At 46.1% G+C, this 12,500-nt stretch overlaps 1 protein-coding gene across 1 annotated transcript in view; it reads right to left on the bottom strand.

Annotated features, from left to right (window-relative positions):
• The window catches only part of drp2 (dystrophin related protein 2), a 172,006-nt gene that overhangs the window by 113,576 nt on the left and 45,930 nt on the right, over positions 1–12,500 (bottom strand). Inside the window, exon 2 of the mRNA XM_063190737.1 lies at positions 10,162–10,441. Coding sequence (XP_063046807.1) covers positions 10,162–10,441 — 280 coding nt within the window. The remainder of the gene's footprint in view (positions 1–10,161; positions 10,442–12,500) is intronic.

Below are 12,500 nucleotides of genomic sequence, written 5' to 3'. Positions count from 1 at the left end.
TGTGTGTGTGTGTGTGTGTGTGTGTGTGTGTTGTGTGTGTGTGTGTGTGTGTGTGTGTGTGTGTGTGTGTGTGTGTGTGTGTGTGTGTGTGTGTGTGTGTGTGTGAGAGAGAGAGAGAGTATTTATAGCAGCTCTCTCCCTGCGCTGTGTGGGGTAATGATGCCAGTGGGGCTTCTCTGCAGGAGCTGCCATCGTCTCTCTGAGTGTCCCCGTCACAAAGCCACACGGGTGGCCCTGGTGACAACCGAGAGAGCTAGCAGCCTGCAGCCCCTTAGCAGAGCGTAGCACAGCACACAGCCTCTAATTGCAACATTGGAGAGAGTAAGATTGTGTGTGTGTGTGTGTGTGTGTGTGGTTATGTGTGTGTGTGTGTGTGTGTGTGTGTGTGTGTGTGTGTGTGTGTGTGTGTGTGTGTGTGTGTGTGTGTGTGTGTGTGTGTGTGTGTGTGTGTACATTGGCAAGCAAGTTTACATGCATTTGATTGCATACGTACTGTATATCACTCTGTGAATAACTGAGAATCACTCCATAGAGAATCTATTTAAACACCCACACGCTAGCATCTGTGTATGCATATGCCAAAGACATAGTCCTAATGTATAAGTGCTCTTGCAAGCTGTGTATATGAGAGAGCAAGGGTAAGTGTGTGTGTGTGTGTGTGTGTGTGGGGGGTGGGGGGTGTGGGTGTGGGTGTTACGGGCGTAAAGCGTGCGTGTGATCATTCCTGAGCAAAGTGTGGGATTTATAAACATGCACTTCAACGTAGAAATGTGCCTAAATCTACGCACACCTCAGACCATGCGTGCGAGTGGAGGAAACATGAAATTGCAAATAATATTGACCCTGCAAGGTACAGTTTGCTTTGAATGGCAATTAAGTATGATACTGTGCTATTTTACAGTGCTTTCGTCCATGTGTATCTCATTCTTTTACTTATTTTGATGCACTGTCCTCCTCCTGTTGAAAGCACCTCCAATTCGAATAAACATGGCATTTGAATGTATTTAAATACCATATATGGTTAATTGAAGGCGTTTCGGGATGCAAATTACCCGGAATGCGCGCGTGCACAGTGATTTGGACGGTGTGGGACTTATCATGGAGAGGTGTGCGTAGGAGCAGCCAACGCACGTTTGATAAATCCCGATTTTTCTGTACTTGCGACCATTCTATATTTCACTCGTAGGACACAATTTAGAATGCATTCTACGAACTGATGATAAATGAGGCCCCAGATGTTTTTTTTAATGAAGAATTTTTAAATCGGGAAAGAGAGAAAGAGAGCGACGAGTTGTTGGTTTGTAATATACAGTAGTGTCTACAGGCTCTGAGAGGCTTCATGTCTCTTCTAAGTGGTTTCCATCCCCAGTAACCTGTAGCTGATGGGACAGAAATCCATAGCACAGTCTCCTCTGGGACCCAGTGCAAATGTCTCCCAAGAAAACATTCATGCAGCCTCAGCAATGAAAGCTCTTACTGTATTCGGACTAAACAAGAGGCCAGGAGGCATAAAGTAAAAAGCTCAGGGGTATGTTAACACATGCACCTGCAGGCACTAGTAGGAATCTAACCCCCACTTTGCTTCCACAGACATGAGCTACCGGCAGCCCCTCCTCAGGGACCAAGTGCAGATGGCCTCGCCAACAGCAACAGAGCTGTCTGGCCTCAGCAATGTCAGCTGAAGACTTCCCTCATGCGCAGGCTAATCAAGGCCATCATATGTTAAAGGCGTGGAAAGGTCAGACATATGTTGAAAGCATGCACTTGTAACCACTCCGGATCTGATCGCCACTTTGCTTCCAAAGACATGAACAGCCATGATGTACGCATCTACCATCTTTGGCAGGGTCTCCCCAGGGACCCATAGCAAAGGTCCTCCTCCATCTACAACAACACCACCGTCTGGCCTTAGCAATGACAGCTGAAAGCCCCTCATTCCTCCATGCTCCATGCTCCAGTAAAATGGTAGATAGGCCTATCTCAAGATAGGTATACTTTCCGTATACCTGCTTTGCCAGTTCTTAGAATGCCCCCCACCTCCCATGTGCACAGACAAACCAGGACTACAAAACAGCTGAAGGCTTTGCATGCTCCAGTGAAAAGATAGTATAGTAGGTACTATATCTGTTAGATCTCTATGTAAAAAAAAGATTATTTGTTTGCTGTGTTGATGTCCCTAGGGACTGCAGTAAATCACTGAGGCGGTGTTGTGTGCAGTGAGCTCTCTGTGAACCGCCTAGAATTCGAATGAGGCAATTTTGTGAATCTGTAGAGAGCAACCAAAGCTGTTTACGTAGTAGGTAAACGTGAAAATCAGGTAAATGAATAAGCATGAACAGCTTCACTAGACTCTAGACTAAAATATTTGTTTGTTTCTACGCTGCAGGAAAGTGCAGTGCCTGTGTTGTGTGTAGTGATTTTTGTGAAGTGTGAAGTGTAGTTTGAGTGACACTCTGAAAACAAAAACAACTCTGTTGCTTTACATAGTAGGGAAACAAGTGAAATACAGTAGACTAAACTATCAGCTCTGATGTGTCTGTGGACTTCCGTAAAGTGCAGTGGTAGCGTAGATTGCAGTCCAAATAACATTTCTGCTCTGACAAAAAACTGAAGTGTTTCTTTATATAGTAGGTTAGCGGGGAAAAAAGGTAAATGGCTAAGGCAGCGTCACCCTCAGCCTAAAAATGCATTTCTAAAATTAAAAATGTAATGCGGCAAAATCAATCCGCTTGCACTGAGCTGTTCATCATGACTGGCATATACAGTATTTCTCTCTTTCTCTCTCCCTCACTCCAATTCCCTGCATTGCTTCTTTTCCTTTATTCCAGCTCTGACCTTCTTAAAGTCCTAGCCTGCAGGCACTCTGTGGCATTCTCTTTACTCTAGCCCATTCTCTTTGGGTCTCTCTCTCTCTCTCTCTCTCTCTCTCTCTCTCTCTCTCTCTCTCTCTCTCTCTCTCTCTCTCTCTCTCTCTCCCTCGGCCATTGCCGTTACTCGGGAGATAACGTTGTGCACTACAATTTTATGAATTGCAGCGCCAGTGTGCACTGGCAGCTGACAAAATCAAGGAGCAAATGGCAATGCCGCATAAATCTTTAACATTTTAAGCAAAAAAAAAAAGTAACGCATTTTTCTTTTTTCCTGGTAACTAGTTACTTTTATGGTGAAGTAACGTGGTTACTAACACAATTACTTTTTGGAGAAGTAACTGATACTTGTAATTAGTTACTTTTCCAAAGTAACTTTCCCAGCACTGCAGGTTACATCCAACATTGGCATTAGGGCTGCACAATTAATCGAAAATAATCGAAAATCGTGATAAATTAGTGAAATCAAAGTCGAAATTTTAATAGGGATTTTTCAGCAAAGCACAGGTGCATATATGCACCAATACAGCGTCCTATTTCTAGTACTGTGACAAACACACACACATGCACACACGCACACACACGCACACACACACAGGGGCAAGTAGTGAGCAATGGGCTGTATCGTCCGTTTACTGAGTATTCATGCACACATGCACATGCATTGCACACAACCCCCCACCCCCTCAACCCCACACACATACACACACACACATACACACACACACACACACACACACATACATTACACACACACACACACACACATACTAATACATGCATACAGAAATGTGACATGTTGGGTATCTAGCTGTGTGTGCACTGGTGTGGTTAAATTATTCATAACCTTATCAATCCCACTTGATGTGGTGCTTCATTAGTACACAGGAGAGCTCACTTTAGTTTGTCACTGGCAAATACATTAATAAGCAAGCAAACATAAGTGTGAACGAACGCGCACGCACACACACACGCACGCACGCACGCACGCATGTTCGCACGCACGACGCACGCACACACAAAGCTGTCAATTACTGTATATCCCGAAGGCCACCCTTTTAGTCACCACCATGCATGTTCTCTCTCTCTCTCTCTCTCTCTCTCTCTCTCTCTCTCTCTTTTTTTTCTGTCTCTCTCTCTGTCTGTCTCTCTCTCTCTCTCTCTCTGTGTGATTCGCCTGCAGAGAGATGCAGTACTGTGCTCTGTGGGAGAGGTGGAGGATGGGAGGATGAGGCCTTATAGGATGTGTGGAGAGGTGGGTTCTGGGTAACCTTTTCAATCAGTGGAGTTGTTTCAAGCCCTTCTGTGGCCTCTGTCTCAGCTCCATCGATCCGCCCTGAATCAGACAGCTGATTGCAGCAGGGAAGAGTAGGACAGAAACACACACACACACACACGTAGGCACACACATACGCACACACTCACACACGCACGCTGTCAAACGCGATGAACCTGAACACACACTGATTCACACAAACGCACGCATGCACACACAAAGATATTGGAGTGCGCTAGATTAAGCTGCTGTTTGTGTCAGAACAATGACTGTGAAAGCACTTAGTCTACTGTGACTATAAGCTAACCTAAATCCAATTGATTAGCACACAAGTCTGCTGGGGGAGAAAGAAAAAATGAAATAGAATGAACATTTCTCACCGAATCCATATCAGCGACAAATTGCATTCTTTAATGTGTACTTTTCTTTTTGATTGTCAAGAGCCTTTCTTATTGGGGAGGCAACCTGGAGGGAGATGAAGTGAAGCATTTTTGAATCACACACACACACAAACATGCACACGCGCACGCACACGCACACGCACACGCACACGCACACGCACACGCACACGCACACGCACACGCACACGCACACGCACACGCACACGCACACGCACACGCGCACACGCACACACACAAACACAAACACACACCACTGTGGGCAACACAAAAAACAACAGGCTGAATCGCAGCATACACACAAACACACCAACCTGGGCTCACAGAATTCCGTGAAATGAATGCTGGCCCTTGGCACAAAAAAAAACTCTGTGGCACTTTGCCTATAATTGGGTTCTACGAAACAGTCTAAAGACATCTCTGTCCTTCATTTACTTGCAATAGGAGGAATGACAGTTCTGAATCCACTTTGTATCCCTTCCTTGTCTATGCACTCTTTGGATTTAGGAGAAGTAGTTCACTCCTAAATGACATACTACACCAATTTTCCCTTCCAACCAGCAGGCAGACTCAAGATAACAGAGGAGTCACGTTATTACTATAGCAGTAATGTACTGTATGTATATGGGCTAGCAGTCACTAATAATCCATTGACTTGAAACACCACGCCCCAGGGAACTCGCCTTGGGCTCTGAGATAAGAAAAAAGAATATCCTCTGTGCTCAGCAGTATTCTATTATACTATTTAGCTTGCTGACTACAAATCATGCGGCGAGAGACCAAGACTTTGCAGCATGTGCATAATAAGATAATAATGCATAATGCTCCTTATCCCCAAGCCAAGAGAGTCCTGATTAGCACATTGGCTACCCCATCAGGACCACTGTACTGTATATACGCGCACACACACACACGCACACGCACACACACACACACACACACACACACACACACGCACACGCACACGCACACACACACGCACACGCACACGCACACGCACACGCACACGCACACACACACACACACACGCACACGCACACGCACACGCACACGCACACGCACACGCACACGCACACGCACACGCACACGCACACGCACACACACACTTTGCCAACTCCTGGTGGGTATGTGTATACGTATCATTAATAGAAGAGCTTGGCGAAAACTTCAGCCATCACTGGATGGAAATAAATCCAGACATTGCAGAAGTTTATTGCAAAATGTGACACCAAATGTGCACAGTAATAAAAGCTAAAGGCAGTCCAACAATGTGTTGGACCCCCTTGAAAACGAGATGATTCATCTCTAGGGGCTATCCTTAATAAAAAATTGAATTGAATTTGAATATTAGTGTATGCAACATTTTATTCTGTGGAGACGTTTATTTTGGTAGGCATTTTATATTTTGTTCTTTTCTCCATTGACCGAGACACCTTTGCAATTATTATTGCCAACTGTGTGTCCCAGTAAGCATTCATTAACAGCAGTGATTTAAAGAAAACAGTGGGTGTTTTATGGACATTTACCTCCCACTAAACCATGCAGCCAATGTAACAGTCTATAAAACACCTGCTCACCAACTATAAACATCTGTGTCAGCTTGAAAGCTTCTCTGCGGTAGGGGAACTCCTGCAGTGAAATAATACACAAGCTGCTCTGTATGCACACAGGAGGAGCTAGATGCTGATATGCTGAGAAAGGGCTGGGGATCTGAGGTCCTGTGATGTAATGTGAGGCACCTGTGAAACCAAGCCACCTTGGGCTAACTGTCTCATTAGCTGGCCAATGGGAATCACAGCTCTCAGGTGAAACACCTGTGGAGTCTCCCCAACTCAATCCTGCACTCCCCACTTGTGCAACCACAAGTACCATACTGTACTTCTACACTCCCGCCCTGTGCCACCTACATGGTCGTCTTGACCCCTCCTGCACTCCCCTCATGCACTCCCCTATAACTGCATCTCAGTGCAGCACTCAGCCCTCTCCAAAACCCCACCTGTGTCCCCTATGCCCTGTATACCCAAAGCCTCCTTCTCCTGTACCCCTGCTGATGTTTCTCACTCACACTCCCCTGCTGGTATGTCTGACAGAATAGACCCAAGGTCTGCCCCCCTCCTCCCTCCAAACTGGTGTCTGGGACATATTAGGGGATCTGGCCCGCTAATGAGAGCTGCCTTGCATCATCTTGCCTCGCATGAGGGCTGATGAACTCTTATAGAAGCCCCCCACCCCCCTCTCCCTCTCTCTCAAAGGCATGCCATGATGGCCTTCAGTGACAGACTCCAAAGGCATTTACAGCCAGACATTCTATGGCATGACAGCGACATAAACATGAACACATGTACTGTGCTACATGATACAACATCACACAGACCTTTGACACTCTTAGGGAGACAGAGAGAATGACAATGAAACAAAAGAGAGAGAGAGAGAGAGAGAGAGAGAGAGAGAGAGAGAGAGAGATAGAGAGAGAGAGATACAAGGGGAGGAGGGGATGGAGGGAATGAGAGAGATTGTGAGCGGAGAAGAGGAGTGAAGAGGGCGACCCTCTCAGCAAATGTCTTTCCTTTTAATCCCTGACCTCAGATCAGGGCTGCAAATGACTGTAATTACCAGACCATTACAACTCAATCACCAGCACACAGAACAGTAGCAGAAACGACCATAAACAACACACACATGCACGCGCGCACACACTCACACACGCGCGCACACACACACACACACACACACACACACACACACACACACACACACACACACACACGCACACACGCACTGCCACCGGGATTAGAGAACCGTGATGAAGGTCAGCACTATATGGGTTTCCAAATGAGTGCAATTGTAAGTCTGCGTGTGTGTATGCATGTGTGCATGTGTGCCTGCGTGTGAAAAAGTAAGTAAGTACTTAGTGGGAATGTTTGTGTGTGTACAGTATGTGTATGTTCATGTGTCTGTGTGTCGTCTGTTTGTTTCATATAACTGTGTGAGTGTATCTCACTGTGCGGGTGTGTGTGTGTGTGGGGGGGGGTTGCAGGAATATAGAAGTGTGTTGTGTATAGCGTAGTGAGTGATGGGGGCAGGCAGCACAGGGGGGCAGTGCCCAGGTCAGGGAGCAGCAGGGTGGGAGAAGTACTGGTGGGTGAGGAACTCTTGGAAACTTGTGTGGATGGACATTAGTCACCACATCACAGCTTGCAACACCAGCATACACACAGACTGGCACGCAGACAGACAGATGGACACATATATCACAGCATTATGGGAACATCAATATAATGGAAGGCAAAAAGCCAGACAGACAGATGAATACTGTACACACAAACACATACAAGTAAACAAAGATGCACACACACTGACATAGATGTAGCCACACACACCAACGCACACTGACAAGACACAGACAAGTAAACCTATTCACACACACACACACACACACACGCACACGCACACGCACACACACACACACACACACACACACACACACACACACACACACACACACACACACACACACACACACACACACACACACACACACACACACACACACACACACACACACACACACACACACACACACACACACACACACACACACAGCATTCCGTGCGTGTCTGCATCCTCCCATTCGACCCCACGTAGGGCATTCTCAGCAGGCCGAGGCCGTTTAACTTTTATAGCCGTGATAGTGCATGAATACAAAGCCTGCTTGTCCAGCAAGGCCGATGGAAAGACACCAATAACAAAACACAAAGGCAGACTCTTTGTCCTACAACAGCAAAAAGTCAGTGTTAATATCTACTTTCTAAATGGTGCAGTTACATTGCAATTTCTACTATGTTACCATTGATTTTGCAAGAGTGCTACATTCAGCTCTCCAAGTGTGGAATTACCACTGCAAATCTACTCTACATGAGTACCACCCTTAACTACTGATGCTATCTCCAATTAAGCCATCAGCAGAGTTGTTATTAGTGGGCTTATTGTTAGTGATGCCCTGACAAATGGCCTCCGCACAGCTTCCACAGACCCTGTAGAGGAAATCTAGTCAAAATATTATCACTACATCTACAGAAATGAGGGGAAGCTGTAATCAAGAACAAAATAATCTGCTGCTCAGTTGGTACTGTAATGCCGTAATAAGCAGTCTTGCATCGCACCCTGTTAAATCCTCCCTGGGTGGGTTGAATGGTTTTATGTGCGTGCATATGAGTGCATGTGTGAGGGTGTCACACGGTGTGTGTGTGTGTGTGTGTGTGTGTGTGTGTGTGTGCATGTGTGCATGTGTGCGTGTGTGTGTGTGTGTGTGTGTGTGTGTGTGTGTGTGTGCATACTGGTGTGCCAACATGTCTGTGCATATATGTGCTCCTTTAAATAAGACTTTTCTTCTTGACTGCAGAAGGCTGATGATCAGTATGCAATATTCATGGTTCAGGGTAATGCTGGGGGAGGATAATCTTGCTGCTGGTGCCGATAAACCCATTCATGCATAGCTGCATATCAGCCCTCTGTGTGTGTGTGTGTGTGTGTGTGTGTGTGTGTGTGTGAAACATAATGCTGCAAGACTGAGCTGGATGATAAACCAGAGCATTTCTCCCAGTCATGGATACACAGGCCAAATGGCCATGTTGACAGAGAGAGATTTTACACACAACTACATCTCCCCTCCATCAGACACCAACAGCTACATTAGGCTTAAGCCAGCCAGCCAGAGATGGGTAGGCTGGCTTCGTAGCCTAGAAATCTAGACGCCCCTAGCGACCGCAAATTGAATTTGCTCTTTGCTGTACGGGTCTGGCTGCGCTAGGCTATGGCTTCGTAGCATCTTTGTGGATATGGGTTCACCGGTGGGCCTATTTACTATTTGCTGAAAAAGCTCAACTATCATAACAACATTGCTACGACATTACAGAGAGCCTTAAGTAACAGATTACACTAAGACATAGCCATTAAAATTGTGGTGACTGCAGGTTATAACAAAGGCTCTGCGCAAAGGGGTTCAGCTAGCATCCAACACCACAGCAAAATCCCTTAGTGGTTAAATCGATCTGGAACGTTTTCCAAACCAGAGTTGGCAGCACCCTTAGCTCAGAGACAACTGAACAGGGCATGAGTATTAACAGACCATGGTGACATTACATTGCCAAAATGCCACCTCACAGCTGTACATTGTGGACATCATTATTGCTCTAGACAGGCCTGACACCATTCTTCTACCTCACAAAGATGACTACAGTTCAAGTAAAACATTAAAGAAGAGGAATAAACAATTTGCAATGCTTACACCCATAAAATATAAATGAAAAAACATGTAAAGGAGAAGCAAACAAAACAACCTCCAAGACATTAAGGCAACTCACAGAGTAAAAAAAAAATATCACCAAGCTTGAAGTTATCCAAAGTTTTCAAAACTCTCATGGCCACTGACTGCCCCACTGCCCCTACTCCCATTGAAATGATTGTGGAATTATATCCCAGCTTGGGATCAGTACCATCCATCCTTCCATCCATCCATCCATCCATCCATCCATCCATCCATCCATCCATCCATCCATCCATCCATCCATCCATCCATCCATCCATCCATCCATCCATCCATCCCCTTACTCATCCTTACCTGATGTTGTGGGACTTGCGCTTGATCTCGGTCCAGCAGAGGTTCATGTTGTCTGGGGTGGAGATGGTGGAGTCTGGTTCTGGCTTGTGCTTGTGATGGCCGTGGTGGATGTGGTGGCTACCGTGGTGGCTACTGCTGTGGTGGTGGTGGTGGTGGTGGTGTGACTGCCCCCGGTGGCCCTCTGCTGTGGTGGTGCCCAGCTCTGGCTCCTGCCCCTCAGACTCCACCGCAGACTGGCACGGCACACAGTGGCATCCCGGCCACGACCCACGCCCAGCAGCTGAACACAGAGAGAGGGGAGGAGGAGGAAGAGGACAAGGGAGAGAGGGAGGAGGGAGGAAGGAAGAGAGAGGAATAGAATAGAAGGACATTAAAGGTCATAGTTCAAGAGAGTCCTTGTGCACAAGCCATCAGCAATGCAGGTGTGAGGCAGGAGAAGGTGAACAATGAACAAAATTCAAAAGGCACCGCACACTGCTTACCGTTCTTGGTAACACTTAACAATAACGTCCTATTCCCAGCTTTGTAAACACTTTATAAATAATGAACTAATTATCAACAAAATGTTTACAACTGTTTATAAATGTTCAATAAACACTATGCTAACACAGCAGACACAGTGCAGTCGCAGCGGTCCTGGAAGTTTCTCCTCCAAAGACCAGAGGGCATGAAACTAGGCTACATAAAACTCAGACAGTACAAGTTGATTCCCATTCCACTGTTGTAAATGTTAATAAAGTCTTTATAAAGCTGTGAATAGGACGTTATTGTAAAATTCGCCCTGTGCGTCATCAGGTTAGGTCTTTCATTAAAGGTCATGTTACCCAACCAGAAAGATGGGTAAAAAAAAACACGAACGCACACACACACACACACACACAGACACAGACACAGACACAGACACAGACACACACACACACACACACACACACACACACACACACACACACACACACACACACACACACACACACACACACACACACACACACACACAGACACACACACACACACACACACACACACACACACACACACAAATTATGCAATTGGTATTGGCAGACTGTTCTGAACAAATACAAATAAAAAGGAAGTGCCTGCATTACAAACATAATGAGATGAGGAGACAGAGAAGCAGAAAGGAGGCACACACACATGCACCCACGCACACACACATAGCCTGATTATCATCGACTTTCAAATCTCTTCTAGACTCTGAAGGTGTTGCGTCACTAGGAGGGCACGGCCTGGCTAACACACACACACACACACACACACACACACACACACACACACACACACACACACACACACACACACACACACACACACACACACACACACACACACACACACACACACACACACACACACACACACACACACACACACACACACATTACATTATTACATTACATTGCATTTGGCAGACGCTTTATAACCAAAGCGACTTTCAAAAGAGGACATAATCAAGCCAACATCACAAGCAAATACAAAGTGCACAGGAGATATACAGAACAACAACTGCAGTTGCAAAGAGGGGTTATTTTTTTATTTTAAAAAAAAAATTTTTAAGTATAAAAGAGTAAATAACGAGTACACACAAACACACACACACAAACTAAACTAAACTAAACATTATGTCAGGAGTCTGCCCTGGGGCAAGGCCAGTTCAAGCATTAGTCTAGTAGATTCTCTCGAAAGAGGAATGTCTTTAATTGTTTCTTGAAGGCTGCGAGAGATGTGCTTAGTCTTGCTGCCTCTGGGAGACTGTTCCACCACTTGGGTACCACAACGGAGAACAATCTTGACTGGGAGTACCTAGAGCGACTGGATGGCAGAGCCAAACGGCTTGTGCTGGATGAGCGCAGTTCTCTTCCAGTAACATAAGGCGTTAGGTCCTTCAGATAAGCTGGGGCCGTTCCTGTGATGGTTTTGTAGGCAAGGGTCAATGCCTTGTGCTTGATCCAGGCGGCGATCGGTAACCAGTGCAACTCAATAAATAGAGGAGTAACATGGGTCCTTTTGGGTTGATTGAATATCAACCGTGCCGCCGCATTCTGGATCATCTGCAGAGGCTTTAGCGCACAAGCAGGTAGACCTGTCATGAGTGAGTTGCAGTAGTCAACGCGGGACAGGACCGTGGCCTGGACCAGTCGTTGTGTAGAATATTGTGTCAGCTCAGGTCTGATATTCCGTACGTTGGACATCTGGAGTTGACAGGTTGATGTAGTTGGAGCATGACAGCTCATCATCAATCATGACGCCAAGGTTTTTGGCGACTTTGTTTGGGGTCACGATGGTGGAGCCTATCTTGAGGTTGATGTTGTGACTGAGCG

This window comes from Engraulis encrasicolus, chromosome 23 (assembly GCF_034702125.1).
Source record: "Engraulis encrasicolus isolate BLACKSEA-1 chromosome 23, IST_EnEncr_1.0, whole genome shotgun sequence".
Taxonomy (NCBI): domain Eukaryota; kingdom Metazoa; phylum Chordata; class Actinopteri; order Clupeiformes; family Engraulidae; genus Engraulis; species Engraulis encrasicolus.
Note: the sequence above shows the minus strand (reverse complement) of the source record. Positions and strands in the feature narration are given on the sequence as shown.